The sequence below is a fragment of the Eulemur rufifrons genome, chromosome 30 (assembly GCF_041146395.1).
Source record: "Eulemur rufifrons isolate Redbay chromosome 30, OSU_ERuf_1, whole genome shotgun sequence".
Classification (NCBI taxonomy): Eukaryota; Metazoa; Chordata; class Mammalia; order Primates; family Lemuridae; genus Eulemur; species Eulemur rufifrons.
In genome coordinates this window covers 61070173-61093826 of record NC_091012.1, presented here as the reverse complement: position 1 = coordinate 61093826, position 23654 = coordinate 61070173, and the positions used below count along the sequence as shown (strand labels likewise).

General features: G+C 37.8%; 1 protein-coding gene and 1 pseudogene across 3 annotated transcripts in view; one reads left to right on the top strand and one right to left on the bottom strand.

Annotated features, from left to right (window-relative positions):
* Window positions 1-3697: 3697 nt before the first annotated feature.
* ACSL4 (acyl-CoA synthetase long chain family member 4) overlaps window positions 3698-23654 on the bottom strand; it is a 78413-nt gene continuing 58456 nt past the window's right edge. For all 3 annotated transcript variants that reach the window (XM_069463970.1, XM_069463971.1, XM_069463969.1), the window contains 5 exons: window positions 19965-20039; window positions 17630-17821; window positions 15859-15973; window positions 13714-13871; window positions 3698-5931 (listed from right to left, as the gene is read on the bottom strand). In XM_069463970.1, the coding sequence (XP_069320071.1) occupies window positions 5774-5931; window positions 13714-13871; window positions 15859-15973; window positions 17630-17821; window positions 19965-20039 (698 nt within the window). In that variant the 3' untranslated portion in view covers window positions 3698-5773. The remainder of the gene's footprint in view (window positions 5932-13713; window positions 13872-15858; window positions 15974-17629; window positions 17822-19964; window positions 20040-23654) is intronic.
* Window positions 20053-23618, top strand: LOC138378620 (heterogeneous nuclear ribonucleoprotein F-like; annotated as a pseudogene).

Below are 23654 nucleotides of genomic sequence, written 5' to 3'. Positions count from 1 at the left end.
ACGATGCCATATTTCCTTTGTCATTCTGCTGACCCATTTTTCTGCCCTCGTCTTACCCCAACTTTCTTGTATTAACCTCTACAATATATTATACTTTTTATTGAATATCTTGCTGCTGAAATGCTGCCTCTTGCCTTTGTCAATTTTAAATTATCTAAATTTATTGTTTGTTATGGTGTCTATAGCAATGTTTTTCTATCAATTTTCTCCCCATCCTATCCCATCCCATCCCTATCTTGGACTCAACTGAGAAGACTTGAGAAACCTCTTAATACTCACACTGCTGCATGTAGCTCTTGTTTATTTACTGATCTGGAGAAATAGGAGTTTTTTTTCCAAAAAAATTGACAGATTACACCAAGATACTCTTCCTTTTGTATCATTCAGCCTTTTGCTTTAGTTAAGTTTTAAGAAATTTCAGCAGCCAAGTTTTTATTCAGTGGGCGCGATGGATAGCAAATGCTTCCAGTTATGAATACCTGTCCAAGATGTAAACTGCATTGTCCTTTGTTGGGTATTTTAAATGGATATAAAATAAATTGGTCTAAAGAGCTAAAAAAAAAGTGATAGAATGGAAGATTTTTGCTGGAGAGATAAGATAGGAAGCTTAATGACAATGAAATAATGTTCTCAACCTGGAGAGAAAATTTTCAATTCTATACCCAACCAAATTATCAATTAAGGTCTCAAATTTACCTCCCATCTATCCCTTCTCAGTAAGCTGCTATAGGATTTGTTCCATCAAAAAGAGATAATAATCCAAGTAAGAAAAAGACACAGGATACAGGGAACAGGAGATCCAACACATGATAAAGATAAAGATAGATCCCAGGATAATTGCCCTGCACCAGGGAAAGGAGAGCAAATTATCTGGTTCTAGGAGAGATTGCTTCCAGATGAAATTAACATTCTTGTTATCTGGAAGTCTTGAGAGATTTAGGCAATTGATGGAGAGCCTGGGGCTGAATTACTGGGAAGTACAGAGAAAACCAAGCAAATGACAACAAGACTATTATTAGCTCCAGGCGATCAAAAGTACAGGAGAGGAAAATTAATCATAGTTTTCCTACTACATGTTTCAGCTCTGGATAGCATAGTTATTATGATGTAAAAACTTACTGATCTAACTATCCATTTATATTGGGAGCATAAGAAGTGTGCCTGTGTATAGTGAGAGGTCAATAAAGAATGACAAAATCAAGAAGCAGCAACACAAGCATGTTACTAATAGATACAAACAGCAAACACCAAAACAATCAACTAAGAGTTGAAAGTGGTTGCCTCTGAGGCAGAGGAAATGAGGAGGATGAGGGCAAGAGATAGCCATTTGTCATAGACTTTGCAGAATAGCTGACTTTGGACTGGTACTTTTCAAATTGTGGCTTGCAATCTCTATACTGTCCAATGTGGAAATAAGATAAACAAATTCAGTTCCTCAGTCACACTAACATTTCAAATGTTCAATAGCCACATACAGCTGGCAGCTACTGCAGTGGATAACACAGATATAGAACATTTTCAACTTCACAGAAAGTTCTGCTGGATGGCATTATTTTACAGGGTCATCAAATTAGTCACAGCCAGCATTAAAAAAAAATGAAACAGAAAACCAGTGTGCATCTTATTAGTATTGTTTTTTCATAAAAATGTTTTCATAAAATATTGTATATGCACAGCGTTGTGGATCACAGTAAAGAAATACACAGTTTGGAAGCACTGCTTTAAATTATGTGTGTACAACCCTGATTTAAAATTAAAAAAAAAAAAACATTAGAGTGACACACTCCTTATACCTAGTAGAATCCTCACTTCTTGTGACGGCATCATCCACAGCCTCATATCCCTATGGGAAACTTGGAACCTACAGTGTCATTAAAAAAAGACTGCTTGAGGCTGGGCACAGTGTCTCATGCCTGTAATCCCAGCACTTTCGGAGGATGAGGCAAGAGGATTGCTTGAGCCTAGGAGTTTGAGGCTGTTGTGAGCTACAATCATGCCAATGCATTCCAGCCTGGATGACAAAGTGAGACCCTCTCTCAAAACAAAACAAAACAAAACAACACAACACAACACAACTTGAGACAGCAATATCACAATACTAAAGGTAGACATGATGAACCTTAGGGACTATCACATTCCCTATGTCTTGTCATTTGTCTTTCCCTTTTTGCAAAGGACATCTTTTTTGGAGTCCAGTCTTTTTTTTTTTTTTTTTAAACAGGAAGAAGAAACTAAGGCTTAGAGGGTGTTACGAAATTTGCCCATGATTACAAAGCTAGTGATCCAATGAGCCCAAGTCTCCTGACCTCTAAATCCAAAACTTTTTCCCCAAAATCTTCAGGGGCAGACAGTCCTTTAGGGCCCCGAGGGTGCTAGTCTATACTTTAAACCTAACTGATGAATACTGTCTAGATACAATGATTATGGTAATAGCTAACATAATGTCTAACACAAGCTATTGTTCTAAACACTTTACATGAATTAACTCATTTTAACCTTCACAACTACCCTATGAAGCAGATCCTATCATCACTCAACCCCGTTTTTCCAGATGGAGAAATGCAGCCCTGAGATGTTAATTAATTAGCCCGAAGTCACACAACTAGTGAGTAGAAAAGTCAGGAAATAGACTGAGGCAGTCTAGTTCCAGGGCTCTTAATACCACTTTATACACACCCTTGTGTATCTCAGATGAATTAATTTCTCCCTAAATATTAGCCTAAAAGTCATAGTTATCACTTATTAGCACCTACTAATAATGCACACAACATGAGTATGTTTTGGCCCACAATATGAGTGTTACAAAGGGGTCGTACTCTGTTAACTGTATCAAAGTAAGAGTTTTGGGTTCCAATACTCTGAGGTAATGGATGGGACTTATACAAGCTGGGTTAACTGCTTAGTGCATCTCCGTAAACCTAGAGGTGAGTACTTTAAAAGTATGTTTTTAAAAGTTTGGTTATACATGCTCATAAAGCTATTTTTTAAAAAAAGTTTGGTTAATAATCTTCAAACTTACAGCTTTTACCTCGACGCATAATTAAGTACAAATTGGCTTGATAACACAGGTGAATTTATTTCTCAAGATTCAAGTGCAAACTTAAAAACAAGAACAAAGCCTTTCATTAAGAATAAACACAAAATCTAAATGACAACCCTGCAATCATGCATTTTAACAGAAAGTACAAATATGAATACATTATAATTTGTAATTGTATTTGAAAATTAAAATATTTCTCTCCAAATCCAAAACCCACACAATTTTTAACCTGTTCTCATCTTGTTACCTTAGAAATATTTGTCATATGTTATCAGGAAAATATAGGCAACAATTACTAATCAATCTCTATGACCAAAGAAATTACTTTCCTTAACTTCTGACTTTTTGAATCATCATCTGTATTTCAGTTCTGAAAAGCCATACAATTATACCTCCATTCTAGAGAAAAAAAGAATGAATATAAATATCAAAGAGACAAGATACTTTCATGTAATTAAAGCAAAAGTCACAAGTGCCTGACTTAGAAATGTACATACCATAGTAAATTTTTTAAGTATAACTTCATTTGATGGCTGACATGTAGTAACATCTGTGAACAATTTAAACAGGTATAAAATGTGAGATTAAAATCTTTAGGCTCAAATACTTGAAAAGTCACTATGAATATGGAAAGATTTGTTTACATAACCATGTATATTTTTAGATGAAAAAACAGGGGGTAGTGGCATCTCCCGGATCCCTTAACAGTATTTGGATTTTCACAAAGAATTAGCAGCACCCAACCTTAAGTGTTAATTATGTGTTTCTAAAGGACCTATTCAACAGATTAGTTGGCAGTGTTCTAGCTTTGGGGAGATGGGAGCAGGTCGGGGTGCAAATATCTGAGATAAGATAGTATGCATGCACTCACACATTTAAAATCACCATTTCATATGGGGGAGGGAATCACATGTTGGAAAAGTCTAAAAAAAATCATCCATAAAGGATAAACAGTAGGGCAGGAATAGAAGCAGAGTAGTACTCTACTTGATAATAACAGTTTTTCATTCTCCAAAGGCAAGTTGGGAAGAATGAGAATACTCACATACACATAACTTCAATGAAAACTTGCCTAGAATTTTACTTTGCAGAACACTGAAAATCTTTACAAAAACCTTCATTCTTGTTTATAATACCAGATGATTTTTTCCTTATTACCACCATATACATAACATTTAAGTATTTTCTTTATAAATATTTTAGAGCAAAAAGAATTTATTTTGCTTCAATGGTGGCCCACATCTGTACAAAGCAATGTAAGCAACATATATATATGTATATATATATAAAAAATGATTAAGAAAAAGTGCAAAGAATAACAGTATTAAGAATTTCTGCTTTTACAGTAACTGTGGTTCAAGTGTGAATATCTATCAGGGATATATAACCCTAGATTTTAATTAAAGATTCAAAGAGAAACCCACACTCAAAGTTACTGAACAAGCAACAGTCCCTTATCAAGTAAATCTTCCCTTCTCCCAAATCTAACATTTCCAGTTTCTAAACTCTTCACAGACAGGAAAAAGGTTGTAACAGTGTTTTCTTCCCTTTAACTTCCCAAAATTCATCCAAGTCAATTAACTTCCCAAAATTCATCCAAGTCAATTAATTACCTGTAGGTTGGAAGAAGATATTGGGGAAGTCATTCATTATAACCCGCTTTGCTAAAATTAAAGCAAAATGAAAGGCTTTCTGAAATGCCAACTGATCAAGGATCAAATCAGCAACAGTAAACAGACCTTAAATTACAAATGTAGTTTCATATGAGTACATTTTAAAAATCCATCTGACACTGAAGATAAATTCCGAGTCTAAATCTCTTTCCCAGGTTCAGTGCTGTGCAAGGGTCCTAATTCCAAACACTTACAATGCTATCACTTTTTCTAACAGAGAAAATGCTTCCTATTACATTTTGATTACCTTTCTATCATTTTACTCTTAGTCTTTCATTTTTTTCAAAAAACACAGAACGGCAATTTTTAGCATTTTTAAAAACGTACTTCCCTCTTAAATCAAATAATTATAGTTACTGACTTTAGATCTCAAAGTTTCAAAAAAGCAGTTCAATTTCCCTTCAAATATATTACTAGATTTGTTTTTGGTGTGTATATGTTGGTTTATTCTCACTTTAGGCACTGTAATTATTCACAATATTACAATATTCTGTGTCTAACCTATGCAACAATTATAATCTTCAACTAATACCTTCTAAGGTACTATTTGATTCAGTATATTATGTTACAATTGAATTTTCCCTTCAAGATAAATGGTTGGAAGAGAATTTTAAAGCCCTGCAGCACTTCTACTTTGAGTAGTGTTAATACATATTTTCTTTCGTGCTTAATATTTAGGCTTCTTCTGAACTAGGAAGACAATAGACATTGGAAGCTGCAAATTTCCTCAAACTACATTCTACTCCAATTTATTTTGTTCAACATTAAATATTTTTCTTAACAAAACAAGTATATCTTAGGCTAATTTTTAAAAAGAATTTCTGCTCTATGATAAATGACACTGCTAAAGGGAAATAACTTTTCAATTTCAGCTTCACTAGGACTATGCAAAACTAAGTTAAAGTAGACTGGACAACTATTTTAATCAGTTTTGTTTTTCTTTTAACCATGTCTTTAGAATGATACACCTTACATTCTAACAGAGAGTTCAACAAAGGCTTAAAATCTTAGAGCTAAAAAACCACCAGGCTACCTCCTGTGCATAAATGAGAGCAACATTTTATTTGCCCCCATACATTCGTTCAATGTCTTTGAGGTAATGGTTCTTCAGCTCCTTCCTTTTCAGTTTGAAAGCATCAGTTACCAAACCAGTTTCAGGGGTCCACGGCTCTGGGCTCAGGCGAACCTTGATTGGTATTTCAAATCGCTCCAATTTCACTGAAATAAGAGGGGGAGGGATGGGATAGAGGGAGAGAGGGGGGAAAGAGAGGAGGAGAGAGGGGAAGAAGGGGAAAGAGAAGCAATTAATAAAATGTGGATTTTGCAGGATTTACCTAGATGATGTAGGGTGAGGCAAACTTATTTAATGGCATGTTAGTTTATTAATGATACCTCTACCTTACAATTTCATTATATATTTCTCACAATACACATAAGTTGTTTTAGTTGGATGGTTTTAGTGTATGTGGTTTTCATTCTAAGATATATATATACATATATATTATACACACATACACGCACACCCCTTCCTCTTCAGAGACTATATATTTGTTGTTCCCTCTGTCTGGGATGGTCTTCCACATTATAGTCGCAGGGCTCACTTCCTTACTTCACCCAGGTGTCTGCTCAAATGCCATCTCCTCAGAGACGACTTCCATGACCACTCATAACAAAAGAGAACTCCCTTCTCTCTGTGTCTTCTTGCACTATGCTTTATTCAAAGTACGCATTGCCACCCAACATAGTGTACACTTGTCTCACCCACTAGAATGTAAGCTCCATGAAAGCAGGGTCTTTGTTTTGTTCAAAGCCACCCATGAGGCTATGTTGAGAGCCCTCAATAAATACACACAAGTTTATTAATTCATTCTGTAAAAAACAAAGCCTCTAGATAAATGTTCTGCATAAGCTTTATTATATATTAAAATACAGATCAAAAAGGGGATTGTGAATTTCACACCTTTAAATGGTGTAAGAATTGATGAAGCACATACTGTATTTGAGTTAGACAACTCAATACTATGTTGGAAGAAAAGTAAGAAAATAAGAACATGGAGGTAATCAATATAGTATTCAATACTTTTAAACTCCGTTGATTATATGCCATCAAATTATTTATTATGAATACAAGGTCACCCTCAAAATTCTGAAGGCCCATTAACAAGTAATGTTAATCTACAGATGAGCTTTATTTTTATTCAATTATTTAAAAGTGCAATTGCCAAGAAGTGAACATTTGCATGTTAAAAAAAAAAAAAAAAAAAACACAAAAACGACTACTAAAGAGCCTAGATGATGTTAGCAACAATTTGGTTTCAGTGGTAGGCCCAAAGAATTCAAACTCATGGAAGCTCTTGTTTTAGTACTAGTCTAAGGTTTATGAAAGCTTGGTTGAATTAGTGAGTTTCTCATTAAAATGAGGGAAAAAAATATTAAGCTGATTATGAAAAATAATCTTTCAAATAAAACTTAAAGCCAACTTCCAAAAAATAACGCTTTGAGCAGGTAGTAAAATAATATAAAACTTGCTTGAATTAACCATGTCTACTCTGTTAACATAGTACAACTCAGTTACACAGAGGTTCCTGAAATAAGCCTATCTGCTCCCAAGGTCTCATTTGGATCTCAAGGAAACAGTTAAATTCTCAAATATAGATTTGGTTCCAAAATCTTTTATTTCATTTTACTTTTCTGACATACATAGGTCCTATTCCAGAAACACTAACAAAATTGACACAAGGGAAGCAGCACATTTCAGTTGCACACAAGCAAATTAGAGCATAGTTAGAAAACCTCCTATATTTAATCTTTATTAGTTAGATTCCTGATTTTAAGCTCCCACTCCTCATAAAAAACAAGGCTGCTTTAGAGGTTTCATCTTAGGAAACTCCTAAACATTATCTAATAGCACAAGCTATAGCAGGCAATGGACAATAATGATTTCCTATAAACAAAGTAATTGCCAGCAAGTGAGAAAAATTACAGAAAGGAAAAACAAAAATGACTTTACATGCAGCATTTTAATCTGAATTAACTAGAATATTATGAAGTGTGACCTGCAGGTGGCAGCAAATGCGGATTTTTTTTTTTTTTTACAGCCATTGGTAGTTGCTCAAATCACCAAAAAACGATTATTTTGCATTCTTATGATACTACTTACACCTCACACTTATATTTAAAACACGAAGAGGCCTGCTATGAAAGAAGTATAATTTCTGACAGATTCACTGAAGACAATCACGACTATTTTACACTTTTTTTGTGTAAGTCTCTGAAATTATAATGTGAAGCAAAATATTGACAAAATAAATCTTTTGTGGCACAGAAAAGTTTACGATTTATACATTTTGCTCATGACTAGCATTCATTATCCAAATCATGAATTACATGCCTCACTCCAACCATAGAAAAGTTACAGGGGCCTAGTAGGTCTTGGAATTTTACTCCACCTTCTACCCAACAGTGATCCAGCTTGACTTTCTCCATTGTGGCTTTTATACAGTTAAATATGCAATGACAAATTATTCAAGTCACATTCTACACCATTAGTACATTCAGAGGATGACTAAGAATAACTGCAGTGCACCTATGATGGTTGAAATACTTTTTTTTTTTGGTTTGAGACAGGGTCTCACTCTGTTGCCCAGTCTAGAGTGCAGAGGCATCATCATAGCACACAGCAACCTCAAACTCCTGGGCTCATGCAATCCTCCTGCCTCAGCCTCCTGAGTAGCTGGGACTACAGGCATGTGCTGCCACATCCAGCTAATGAAATACTTTTTTTAAATATTACATTTAAAGAAAAATCAGAGTTTGTGTCAAAAAAAGTTCTGGCAGACTGATGTCATTAATATATAAACATGTGTTATAATAATGCTGTGACCTACAAAATCATCTCAAGAATAATAAATCACACTGTCTTTACAGTTATAAAATAAGTTTTCAATCTGATTATGTTAATAGGCAATTCTTATTTAAAACTATGAAGTGTCCAGAATTCAGAAAATTCTTCTTGAAGAAAAATTTGTTATCAAGTTGAAGTTGAAAAGGTGTTACTATAAACTATATCTTTCAACAAAAATGAAACCTAAGTAGTTAATTTAAAAAGTACCCCCCCCACTGCTAAATTTGATTGGCTTTTTAAAAAAAGTTTAAAAACAAATAAAAACAAATAAGCCAGGTGCAGTGGCTCACGCCTGTAATCCTAGCACCCTGAGAGGCTAAGGCAGGAGGATCACTTGAGCTCAGGAGTTGGAGACCAGCCAGAGCAAGAGCAAGACCCCATCTCTACTGAAAAATAGAAAAATTAGCTGGGTGTCGTGGCACATGCCAGTAGTCCCAGCTACTCGGGGGGCTGAGGCAGGAGGATCACTTGAGCCCAGGAATTTGAGGTTGCAGTGAGCTACAATGATGCCACTGCACTCTAGCTCAGGCAACAGAGCGAGACACTGTCTCCAAAGAAAAGAAAATAATTGAGTAGAAAAAAAAGGAAAAGAAAAGAAGAAAATAAGTATGCAAGATATGTGTCACATTTGTTTATGATGAGGGGGGAAAAATAGAACTCACCTAGAAATCCAATAACAGGGACTTAAATGGATATACACGTACTGAAATACTATTTAGCTATTAAAAATGATAATGTAGTTCTGTATCTATCGATCCAGAAAAATATCAATGATGTTGATAGGTTAAGTATATATACCAAAATGTAATCTTGCCACCCAAAGCTAACTATTACAAAGTGATTTTTACTTCCTTCTTTATAATATTCTATATTGTCCAATATTTTATGAGTATAGATAACCTATAATCAGAAAAATGATATTTCCATCTTTAAGAGAAAAACAATGGGCTAAAATTGGGTTAACAGCTTCTAATTAAACATGAAGAGTACACAGTTTTTCTCTGTTTCCCCTGGAAATTTAAATAATTTAAAATAATTTTTAAAATGAAAATGGTGGCCAGGTGCGGTGGCTCACACCTGTAATCCTAGCACTCTGGGAGGCCAAGGCGGGTGGATCACTCGAGGTCAGGACTTTGAGACCAGCCTGAGCAAGAGCGAGACCCCATCTCTACTAAAAATAGAAAAATTAGCCGGGCGTCATGGCTGTAGTCCCAGCTATTCCGGAGACTGAGGCAGGAGGATCAGGAGTTTGAAGTAGCAGCGAACTATGATGATGCCACTGCACTCTACCCAGGGTGACAGAGTAACACTCTGTCAAAAAAAAAAAAAAAAGTCCTAGCACTCTGGGAGGCCGAGGCGGGAGGATCGCTCAAGGTCAGGAGTTTGAGACCAGCCTGAGCAAGAGCGAGACCCCCGTCTCTACTAAAAATAGAAAGAAATGATCTGGACAGCTAAAATATATATATATATATATATATATATATATATATATATATATATATAAAATTAGCCGGGCATGGCAGCGCATGCCTGTAGTCCCAGCTCCTCGGGAGGCTGAGGCAGAAGGATTGCTTGAGCCCAGGAGTTTGAGGTTGCTATGAGCTTGACGCCACGGCACTCTAGCCCGGGCAACAGAGCGAGACTCTGTCTCATTTAAAAAAAAAAAAAAAAAAGTCTCAGGAAAACACACCAAACACAGAACTTGGCGGGGAGGGAAGTATGGAGAAAAAAAGCAAACAAACAAAAGAAGATAAATGAATATTTCCCAGAACTGAAGGCCAGAAATCCCCAGATTGAAAAGGTCCATGCCAAGTATGCACAATGACAAATGATCAAAGACCCACACCAGGACATATCATCATGATCTATCAGAACACCAGAAATTAACATCATAACTCTGAAAGCTTGCAGAGATAAAATAGTTCATACAAAAAAGGAACAGGAATCAGGATAGCATTGGACTTCTCAGCCAGCAACACTGCAGAAGACGATGGAGCCAAGACTGCAAAGCGTTAAGAAAAAATGATGTACAATCTAGAATGCTAAAATATGCCAGGCTATGTCTTAAGGGTGAGGATAGAAAAAAGACATATTCAGGCATACAAGCACAGTCTCAAAAATTTACCTCCTATGCACTTTTCTCAGGAAGCTGCTAGAGGATGTGCTCTACCCAAACCAGGGAGTAAACCAGGACAAAGAGAGACATGAGATCCAGGAAACAAGATCCAACACAGGAGAGACAAAGGAAATCCCCAGGATAGTAAAGGGAAGCCCTGGGGAGCAAACAGTCTCAACTTCAGCATGAGGATGAATGACATTAAGAAGGACGTCACCAAGAAAAAAAAATATATAAATATACTATATGTTCCTGTATTTGAGACGATTTTTACAACTTTATCACAGTTTGGGGAAGAATTAAGAATAGGTCCACAGAAAACTAATAAAGAGATGCAATTTTAAAATTTAGAAAAAAAAACAGAAGGTTGTCCAAGAAAGGAAATATAAAACACTATCTAGTTCAGCTGTGAATATTTTCACGGTCATAATGTAAACATAGGTCTACAATGTAAAACTGTACTGCTATATATTGGAAAAGGAAGTGTTTGTTCAGAGGAATGTATATAAGAAAGCTAAATCATCTTCTATGGCTATAAGTCCACAGATAACATCTCAAATGAAAAAGTCAAGAAAGCAATACAGCCATTTTCTTTAAAAAAATAGAAATGCCAAATTTTTTTTTTAAAAAACAGCTAAAGTTGAAGGAGGATGAGACTTGGGGATGATGAGAGGGACAATATGGGCTGCTATTTGACGCGAGTCTCATAATACTATCTGATATTTTTAAAACAATGTATGCTTATTACACTGATAAAAACTGACAATTAAAACTTTAAAAGGTTATAAAACTGGCGTAGTATTTGGCTTGGGAGTTAATTTTTAATCTCTTTAATTGCCCAAGCAGTGTTCCAGTAAACTCTGTCATATCTTTCTGCTAATTTGAAACTGAGGACTACTCCCTTCCCTGGAACACTCAGCAGTGCCCTGCACCGGCTCTGCTCTCCTAGGACCTTGCCAATCACAGTTGCCATGCACGCCTCTTCCCCTATCCATTCCTTACATGCTGGTGGTATCCGGGGACCAGTCCTCAGTCTCCTGTTCTCACTTTAAATTCTCTCCCAAGGTCAGCCCATCAACCTTCACAGTATCAATTATCTCTAAGTCTATCTATAGTACAGTCCAGGCCTCTCCCATCATTTATTAAAAGGATTTGTTCTGTAAAATTTGGATTCAGTCAAAAGGCCGCACTCAAGGATCCAGAAGGCCATATGTGGCCCCAAGACTGCAGGTTCCTCATCCCGTGGCAACTGCCTGCTAGACATTTGAACTTTGGCTATCCAACAGGCATTTCAAGCTACATATATCCCAAACCGACCTCATCATCTTCTTATATATGTCAGCTCTTCCTCCTGTATTTTCTAGCTCAATCAGTAGTAATATCCACCTTGTCATTTGAGCTACAAATCTGAGGGCCATCCTGGATGCCTCTTTTCCCTTGCCTACATTATCCAATTAATTACCAAAGATTACCACTTTTGCTTGCTAAATGTTTCCTGATTCCCTGGTTCAGGCCCTTCTTATTCCCAGCCCCTATCTAGGCATCTATGACAGCCCTCCTAAACTGGCCTCCTGCCTCAGAGCAGTCCCCCTCAAATGCATCTTCAGCACAGCCTCTAACAGTGATTACATCTACCTAAAGTGCAAACCTGTCCATGGGTGGCAGGCATGGGCCCTGGGCCCCCTCCCATAAAAAAGAAAAAAATAATAAAAAAATAAAAAAAATAAAATGCAAACCTGACCACATCACTAACCTGGTAAAACCTCCCAATTGCCTACAGGATTGAGTAAAATTTCTGAACAAGGCATACAAAGCACTATATGGCTTGCTCTCTGCTTACCTCTACAGCCTCATCTTAGACTTTGCTCTTTACCAGTAATACCAAATTCCTTGTAGCTCCCTGCACACACCATCTTTGTCACATCTCTGTGCCTTTACTCACGTTGCTCCTTGGCCTAGAATGCCCTCCCTAGTTAATCAACCCTTAAGAACGAGATTAAGTGACATCTCTACCAGGAAGCCTTCCATGACCTCTCAGGTAGGGTTATGTACCCTTGTTTGTGGTACCATGATTCCCTGTTCATCTCTCTATTGCTGTTAAGATTATATCCCTCTCGCTGGATGATGAACTATTTGAGAGCAAGAAATGTATCTTACTACCTTCGGTATTCCTAGTGCCTGTCACAATTCCTGGCACACAGTACATAATCAGATGTTCTCCAATTGATTATTAATGCACCATCTGAGACAGTTCATTTACAGAGCCAAATTATATACACAAAGCATAGTCATGGTTATAACATTATTTACTAAAGAGTTATCAGTTTCTACTTTGCAGATACAAGGTAGACCTACATAACAGATCTATCCAAAGGTGGACTGTTTCAAACACAGGCTAGACGACCACTTGGGAGGAATGTTGTAACATGCAATAAAGAACTATATAGAGGCCGGGCGCGGTGGCTCACGCCTGTAATCCTAGCACTCTGGGAGGCCGAGGCGGGTGGATTGCTCAAGGTCAGGAGTTCGAGACCAGCCTGAGCGAGACCCCGTCTCTACTAAAAATAGAAAGACATTATATGGACAACTAAAAATCTATATAGAAAAAATTAGCCGGGCATAGTGGCGCATGCCTGTAGTCCCAGCTACTCGGGAGGCTGAGGCAGTAGGATCGCTTAAGCCGAGGAGTCTGAGGTTGCTGTGAGCTAAGCTGACGCCACGGCACTCACTCTAGCCTGGGCAACAAAGTGAGACTCTGTCTCAAAAAAAAAAAAAAAAAAAAAGAACTATATAGATAAGTTATTCTACTATAAGACATTTAAGGATCCTTCCACCAGAGAAATCCATTATATATATTTAAAAGGTAGCTTTTTTAAATTCTGTGTTTTATTATTAAAACAAACATTTTGAAGAGCCTAATGCAAAAGACATCATTAGATGACTTTTAGGGACTACAAGAGACTAGCAATTTCTTACTTACTGGCATTTGCAGCTTCTCGAATTTCTTTCAGTATTTCAGCTTCCATGGCAGGATTGTTGCATATATCAACCCAAGATCCTTCAACCCCTTTCTGTTGTGCCAAAAGTGTCAACCTTTTCTGATTAGGAACCACAAAACTGATCACATAGGACTGGTCACTAAAAATCAGAAAATAAAACATTGAGAAAAATTATTCATAAATTATTCAATGAAACAGTATTGTACAGATAATTACAAATATATATTTATCTTATTTGTTAAAGTTACCTTAAGAAATAGTACCAGCATAATATCATAGTAGCAGCATAAAGAAGGACACATAGACCAATGGAATAGAAAGAGAAACCAGAAGCAAACTCTTGCATCTATGGTCAAATGATCTTCAACAAGGGTGCTAAGAACACTCAATGTGGAAAGGACCATCTCTTCAACAAATTGTGCTGGGAAAACTGGATATCCATATGCAAAGGATGAAGTTGGACATTTACCTTACAACATATGCAAAACTTAACTCAAAATGGATTAAAGACCTAAATATTTAAGATCTAAAACTGTAAAACTCCTAGAAGAAAACAGGGGAAAAGCCTTATGACAATAAGTTTGGCAATATTTTTTGGATATTGACACCAAAAGCACGGGCAACAAGAGCAAAAAAACAGATAAATGGCACCACATCAAAATTTAAAACTTCTGTTCATCAGAAGACGCAATCAACAGAGTGAAAAGGCAATCTATGGAATGAGAAAAAATATTTGCAAATCATATACCTGATAAGGGGCTAATATATGGACTATATAAAGAACTCCCACAACTCAACAACAAAAAAACAACTAGCCCAATTAAAAAAATGGACAAAGAATTTGAATAGACATTTCTCCAGAGATGCTATACAAATGTACAACCATCATATGAAAAGATGCTCAACAGCACTAATCATTAGGGAAATGCAAATCAAAACCGAAATGAGACATTCCCCTCACACCCATGACTACTATCACGACAACAGAAACAAATGTTAGGCAAGGAAGTGGAGAAATTGGAACACTTGTGGACTGTTGCAGGAATGTAAAAATGGTGCTGCTGCTATGGAAAGAAGTATGGCAGTTCCTTAAAAAATTAAATATAGAACTACCATATGATCCAGCAATTCTACATCTGGGTATCTATCCCAAAGAATTAAAAGCAGGATCTCAGAGAGATATTTGCATACTTATATTCACAGGATCACTAGTGTCAATAGCCAAGGGGGGAAGCCACACAAGTGTCCATTGATGATGAATATATAAACAAAATATATTATATACATATAATGGAATATTGTTCAGCCTTTAAAAGGAAGGAAATTGTGACACATGCTACAATATGGATAAACCTTGAGGACATTATGCTAAGTGAAATGAACTAATCACAAAAAAGACAATGTATGATTCTACTTATATGAGGTATCGAGAGTAGTTAAATTCGTAGAAACAGAAAGTAGAATGGTGGTTGCCAGGAGCTGTGGGGAGGAGGCAATGGGGAGTTGCTGTTTAATGGATATAGAGTTTCAGTTCTGCAAGAATAAAAAATTCTAGAGATTGTTTGCACAACAATGTAAATATACTTAACACTACTGAATTGCATACTTAGAAATGGTTAAGGTAGTAAATTTTACGTTATGTGGCTTTTACCACAATTACAATGGAAAAATAAAGAATAAAGCCCATAAAAATAAAACATATTAACATATAAAGAAAATTGTTCAATCTCTTAAGCTTTTGATTTAGAAAACCCTGGGTTCAAAACTCATCTCATCTCAGCATATACTAGCTGTGTTGTCTTTTTGGGAAAATTACTTATGCTAACTCTCAGTTGTTATTGATGTTAAATAACATAACTTTCGTAGCATAGCTAAGTATTTAGCAAGATGCAGTCCAAAAAATAGTTAAAATGTCTGAGTTATCATGAATGATCTTCAAGTTGTTGTATTCAACAACTTTCATAAATGTAGAATTCTCCAACTGTGATGAAAGTTCTAAGAGTCTGATGTTACCCTATGGTAATATGTAATCAAATTCTTTTCTAATTATCCTTTGTGTACTTTTCTAATTATCCTTTCATGTACTGTAAGTACATGAAACACAAAATGTAACTTTTGAAAGTTACCTTTTGGCAAAAGCACAGATGTTGTCAATCAGTGGACAATTCTTCAGTGCAGCTTCTACTTTCCCAAGAGACACATATTCTCCCGCCTGTAACTTCACCAAATCTTTCTTACGATCTGTAAGTCATGAAGAATGTTGTTATTCATAGTTTGTTTTATTAAGGTATTTACAATTTTGACTTTCTTTGAATCTCAATGCTTTAATCTTTATTTACAAAGATACTACTTCTAAAATTTTGTTGTATATAACGCTCGCCCACACATCACTTAAAAAGAAAATGCCTAGTTGAGAAGTACTGGCTAAAAGTTATACCCTATACCCAAAGCTTTAACATCTTATTATGATCTTAAATATTATAATAAAGTTAATAGAAAGAACAAGAACTTTGGAGCATTAGATTTGAATGGTATCTCTGCCCAATACTAGCTAGCTGTGTGTTGCTGGGCATGTCAGTTAACCTCCCTAACCCTAAGTTTTATCAGGGATATTAACACCTACCTCCTACAGGCATGATGCGCAATGTCCAGCATGCAGAACACATTCAACAAATGTTAACTCCCCTTTTCCACAGTGGACATTATCTTGTTAAAATGATAATGCTCTAAGAAAGTGCTGGCACAGGATGGCACAGCTTGAATAATCATCAGATTGCCTTACAGTCTTCATGTGAGTGCTGCTTTGCCTACCCATAGCCTGGGAACCCACTCTACAGAAATCACCTTCCATCCCAGTGCAATTAAGGATGAAGAAAAACAAAAGGCTTATTGGTTCTCAACTGAACCATGTTTCCTGGTTTAGCAGATCAAATTTCTAGATGAAGAACCAATTTTCCCAGGAAATGTCTGATTATATTTGGGTCCAATATTGTGATGTCCAGCAACATATTGAAATGTGTCACTAGAGATTCAACTGAGATAAGTCTATGGCTTGAAAAGGACCTGACCAGGATCCTACAGAGTGGTCCTCATCAGCAAGTGAATTTCTGTTTTAACTTTGGCCTGTTCAAAGTGAATAGCATAGGAGCCCATTTTGGAGTTCCTTTTTGAATTTAAAGATCTACATCCAGAGGCTTGGTAAGGGCAATGCCAAAGCAACTGACATTCTCGGAACACACTGGTGCCGAGGATTGATATTGTCAATTTTCTAAGGTTCAGGCCTAGTTAGAGCCATATAAATAGCCACCAGGAAAAAAAATGTGCCTACACTGCCCCTAAGCAACTGACATTCTCAGAACACACTGGTGCTTAGGATTGATATTATCAATCTTCTAAGGTTCAGGCCCAGTTAGAGCCATATAAATAGCCACCGGGGAAAAAATGTGCCCATACTGCCCCTTGGGTAGAGAGGTAAAGGGAGAGGAAGGCCTAGAATAGGGTATGTTACAGTAAATAGTTATACAGAACCACATGTGGTTGACCATAAAAGACCTCTGAGCTCTTTTTGTTTTCCCATTACCAATCTGCTATTTCCCTGCCATTATCCCTACCCCCAATGCCGCTTGCTCTTGCTACTACTTAAACTAAGAAGGTTTAGGCTGCTTTGAACATTTTATCTATATCAACTCATTTAATCCTAACAACAACCCAATGAGGTCAGTATTGTTATCCCAATTTTACAGATGGAGAAGCTCATACATAAGTTAAATAACTCGCTCAAACTTTGAACTAATGAAACCATCATGGATCCTATTAATGACCTGACCAAGATTACCTTTCATTTAAGTTGAAGTTATAATATAAAAACTAAAAAAACCATACAAAGAATACACTGACCTATAATCTGTAAACATCCATCAGGATGGAATTCTCCAATATCACCAGTGCAAAACCACCTTTGCCCATTTTCATCCACAGAATAATCCTCTGCCGTTTTCTCTTCATTTTTAAAATATCCCATTGAGATATTCTGTCCGCCAATTACGATTTCACCTCTGGGGTTTGGCTTGTCATGAATTGTATAACCGCCTGGAATCATAAATGTAAATTAGTTATTATTCTGTGCAACACTTGAAGTTGTTATAAGTAAATTACTAATATGTTGATATCAATGCATTTTGGATTTTTTCTAAGGTGGTTTTAGTCAAAGAAAACAGGTATTAAGCACCCAAGAAAGGCACCATCATTTAGTGAGAAGGAAAGGGATGCTGTGGGAAACAGGAGGGAAAATTTACTAGTTTAGCCTGTGTCCAATCATGAACTTTAAAAGTTAAAACACTGAAATAATTGACAATAACTATGAAAATACTTTACCACTACTCACTACCTCTTTATTACTGAATAAAGCCTTACTTTAAGAAAAATATACAAAAATTTGAATTTGTAAACTGAGATATAGATTAGAGTTCGTGTCATAAAAGGATTAAAAGCAGAGTTCCTTTTGTCTGTTAACTACTCTGATAAGTTTAAAACTATTCAATATTTCAATATGACAAAACCCATCGTGTGCAAAACATTAAGATCATTCCTACTGCATAAAGCCAAGGATCCTTCATAGCAAGGAAAACTCCAAATACATGTCCATAAATGGAACCATTCCCTAAAACTGGCATTGAGACACAGTACCAGGAAATCAGAAAATGACAATTAAAGGAAAAATTCTCCATAGCAAGTTTAACTATAAACATTTCTCTGATTCCACTGCCTAACAAATAACCCATCTAATAAAACAATTCTGAAGCTGATGTCCAATATATGTATATACACTACCTATATTTCCTTCAGAGTTTCATTGTAAAATCAGAATGTCATTACCATGGAAGAAACAAGGACTTAGACCCAAGGTGTAAAACTCTTGGGAATGCAGCTGGCTTGTTTTTTTTTTATTTCAGCTTATTATGGGGGTACAAAAGTTTAGGTTATGTGTATTGCCCATGTACCGCCCATCCCCGAGTCAGAGCTTCAAGTGTGTTCATTCCCCTGACAGTGCACATCGCACTCATTATATAGGTATATACACACCCTCTCCCCCCACCCCCCACCTCTGTCCGACACCCAATTGGTGTTACTCCCAAATGTGCACTTAGGTGATGATCAGGGAAACCAATTTGCTGATGAGTACATGTGGGGCTTATTTTTCCATTCTTGGGATACTTCACTTAGTAGAATGGGTTCCAGCTCTCTCCAAGAGAACAAAAGAGATTCTATATGGCTTTTAAACGTGTTTTTTAAAAAGAAATAGTCATTTGCTCACACAGAACTGACAATAACATACATAATAAGACAGTAACAAAGAAGAAACATGTTTAGAAACTGGTTTAGTTTACATTATGTTTAGAAACTAGTTTTAGTTTATGTTAGATAAAGCTCATTTATTTTTCTGAGGTTTGGGCAACGTAAGGAATGTGTCCTACAAGGTAACTTGCCTTTAAATTTTCAGTCTGTGACTCCGTCCTAAGGAAAATATTCTCTTATAGAATCTTAAGTTTTTAAATTATTCTTCCTTTGTCTGACATGGCTACGCAGTCAATTATTACTTTATTTAACAATCTACTTTATTGCAATTAACATATGTGCTTAGGATCTTTCATTAAGTTCATCATAGGAAGACTGGTTTACATTTGCCTTCAGCTGATATGTAAAATGGATTATCACCAATGCCTATAAAGTGCAGGTTTCTTCTAAGTGGCTTGCCTCTGCATATACATATAAAAATTCAACTATACAGAGAGCTGGACAATTGAGTCTCAACTATGAAAATCTTTGCTGGAGTGAAGATCTAAGAAATTAATGTGTGTATGTGAACAATCGGTTACTCTATCCCCTGAAAAATCTAGGGTTTCTTTCTCAGCCAAAACATCTTCACTAGTAAAGTCAAGCTTCAAAGGATCCTCACCTTCTCCAAACCCTGGCAAAGCCCCCAGTAAATTTTTTTTCTCTTTACCATCAAGTAATCTCAAGTTCAGAATCATTGGCCCTAGATTCTACAGATTTTCACCTCCTCTTGGGAACCTAAAGATATTACTGAGGAAAAAGCAAGCACAAGGAACAGGCAACAGCAAAGAATCATTTGCTACCAGACAACCTAACACTTTAAAGAAATGGAAGTCTTGAGGCTTGTGGTGGTTTCCAGTATATCTCTAATCACTAGAGTTTGTCATAAAATTCTTACCTTCCTGCCAGTCTTTTAGCTTAATTTCACAGCAAATAAGAGGGGCTCCAACTCTGCCAGTAGTATAGTCCGTAACTATGAGGGAAAAAAGTAACAAAAAGATATTAGCATATTACATTTCAGATTCATACCAACGTACTGGGAATACTAGAGTTAGAGCCAGAGTCTGAAAGACGACAAAAAAAGAGGGAATGCAAAGTATGATCATTTTTCAGTATTTTAACTCCATTTCAACAGTACAATTGATTCCAATGTTGTTGCATCATTTTTGCTTTTCGTGGTTATATTTAAGATAATTAAGTATAAAAATCTTTGTTAAAAGGGGGCTGGGCACAGTGGCTCATGCCTATAATCCTAGTACTTTGGGAGGCTGATGTGGGAGAACTGCCTTGGGGTCAGGAGTTCAAGACTATCCTGAGCAAGAGCAAGAGAAAAATAGAAAAAATTAGCTGGGTGTGGTAGTCTGTAGTCCCAGCTACTCAGCAGGCTGAGGCAGGAGGATCACTTGAGCCCATGAGTCTGAGGTTGCAGTAAGCTAGCATGATGCCACTGCACTCTAGCTGGGGCGACAGAGTGAAACCCTGTCTCAAAAAAGGGGGGGGAGAGGCCGGGCACAGTGGCTCACGCCTGTAATCCTAGCACTTTGGGAGGCTAAGGCGGGAGGACTGCTTGAGCTCAGGAGTTCGAGATCAGCCTGAGCAAGAGCAAGACCCCATCTCTACTAAAAATAGAAAGAAATTAGCCAAACAACTAAAAATAGAAAAAATTAGTGGGGCATGGTGGTGTGTGCCTATAGTCCCAGCTACCCAGGATGCTGAGGCAGGAGGATCGCTTGAGCCCAGGAGTTTGAGGTTGCTGTGAGCTAGGCTGATGCCACGGCACTCTAGTTCAGGCAAGAGAGTGAGACTCTATCTCAAAAAAGGGGTGGGGGGAGAGATTGCTTCACCATTATCTACCTAAGATTCTGACAAGGCAAACTCTGATTAGAATTCCTGCTCTAACACTCATTGGCTGTGTTACTTGGACAAGTTACTTAATCTCTCTAAGCCTCCATTCCTCATCTATGAAATGGACATGGTAGCAGAACCTACTTCATATGAAAATATGCTGTGAGGGTTAAATGAGATGATATGTCAACAATGCTTAACACTTCTTAGCACAAAGTAAGTGTTCAAAAAATGTTAGCTGCTATTATCAAACATGATGATGGTGATAGTATTCCTTTGCAATTTACTAGCAATACTCCAATATTTATGGGCAGCCCATTATGTACCTAGCATTATATTAAATATTGTGAGGAAAACACATAAAGGATAAGGAGACCCTTCCCCCAAATACCTTACAAACAAACTACCTGGGAAGAAAAGCATGTGAAACAATTTAGAGAACATTTAAATACTAAACTAGATTGGACTCAGTGGCTCACACCCATAATCCCAGCACTTTTGGAGGCTGAGGTGGGAGGATTGCTTGAGTCCAGGAGTTTAAGACCAGCCTGGGCAACTCAGAGATATCGTGTCTCTACATTAAAAGAAAAAAAGAAAATTAGCCAAGCATGGTGGTGAACACAGATAGTCCTTGCTACACAGGAGGCTGAGGCGGGAGGATCGCTTGAGCCTAGGAGTTTGAGGCTGCAGTCAGCTGTGATCACACCACTGTACTCCAGCTTGGGCAACAGAGCAAGACATTGTCTCTAAAAAAAATAAATACTAAACTGCATAATACTGAGCGTGCACTTGACAAGCGGAAGCTGTCTCTGGCAGCCTCTTGCCCCGTGTCATACGTCTTATGCCGTCACTGAGAAGCCCCGCCCAGAGCGTGCTGCCGCGGGTTTCCATGGTGATGGCAAGCAAGCCTCAACTGCCTCAGCTACAATGGCTAAGTCCCCCATTACACCCTCCTCTAGGTGCTGCGAGGGACAAGGAGCCAGATGTGAGGAGAACGGGAACGTGTAGACTCCGAGCCCAAGCCTCAAAAGCAGCTGTGTCCAAGGTTGACTGACATCTGCCCTGCCGAGTGTCCATGATGCTAGGCCCCAAAAGAAGTCAAGGTTTTGTGGTCAAGCTTCGTGGTCTGCCTTGGTCCTGCTCCATCAAGGAAGTCCAGAACTTCCTCTCCAACTGCATGATCCGTGATGGGGCCGCAGGCGTTCATTTCATCTACACTAGAGAGGGCAGGCAGAGTGGTGAGGCCTTTGTTGAATTTGAATCATAAGATGATGTAAAAATGGCCCTGAAGAAAGACAGGGAAAGCATCGAGGTGTTCAAGTCCTACAGAACAGAGATGGATTGGGTGTTGAAGCACAGCGGTCCTGATGGCTTTAATGATGGAGTCATCCATCTGCGAGGACTCCCATTTGGATGCACAAAGGAAGAAATTGCCCAGTTCTTCTCAGGATTGGAAATCGTGCCAAATGGGATCACATTACCTGTGGACGCCAAGGGCAAGATCACGGGGGAAGCTTTTGTGCAGTTTGCCTCACAGAAGTTGGCTTTGAAGGCACTGGCGAAGCACAAAGAGAAATAGGGCACAGGTATATCGAAGTGTTCAACAGCAGTCAGGAGGAAATCAGGTATTACTCAGATCCCCCTCTGAAGTTTCTGTTTATGAAGAGGCTGAGGCCCTATAAACCGCCCTGACCCTCGCTAGGAGATACACTACCATCACGAAGCAAGTGGGCCTGGAGAGGATGCGGCCTGGTGCCCACAGTGCGGGCTATCACGGCTACGAGGAGTACAGCGGCCTCAGCGACAGCTACGGCTTTTCCACCGGCCTGTTTGGGAGAGGCCTCAGCTACTGCCTCTCAGGCATATACGACCGCGAGTTCACAGTGCAGAGCACCACCAGGCACTGCATCCACATGAGAGGGCTGCCATACAGAGCAACCAAGAATGACATTTACAACTTTTTCTATCTACTCGACCTTCTGAGAGTGTACATTGAAATTGGCCCAAATGGAAGAATGACTGGCGAGGCAGACGTGGAGTTTGCCACTCACAAAGAGGCTGTGGTGGCTATGTCCAAAGACAGGGCCAACATGCAGCATAGATACATAGAACTCTTCTTGAATTCGACAACCAGAGCCAGCAATAGATCGTATAGCAGCCTGCTGACGCCAGGCATGGGGGTATCATCAGCCCCGGCCACTCACAGGGGTCTGGAGAGCCAGTCACTGAGCGGCTGCTACAGGGCTGGCTACAGCAGTCTGAACAGCATGGGCAGATACCACAAGTTCTGTAGGAATGTTGAAGTTTTTTCAACCAAACTTTCACAGGCAGCCAGCAAGCAACGAAGAGCAGTTATAACTCTAGAGGAAGCTGTGGTACCCATTTTGCACCACGAGTTTGTAAAATCTCGATTAAAAAAAATTACCTCTTCAGTGTTTTCTCTTGTAAACTTTTCTTCTAGCATGTGATACTGAGTAAACTAAAACTATTTTCAGCTTTTCTCAATCAACATTTTGGTAGTATACGTCAGAGTGATGTTATCTGAGTTCAAGTAGTTTAAGTATGTTAAATATGGACCTTTTGCCACCAGATCGCAGTGAATACACTGGGGAGACATGCTTTTTTGGAAAACTCAAAGGTGCTAGCTCCCCGATTCAAAAAGAAGTATTTCTCATGTTTGTTCATTCTAGTTCATACTTTCATTTAAAATCTTTTAGGTTAAGTTTAAGGTTTTTAAGAGTTA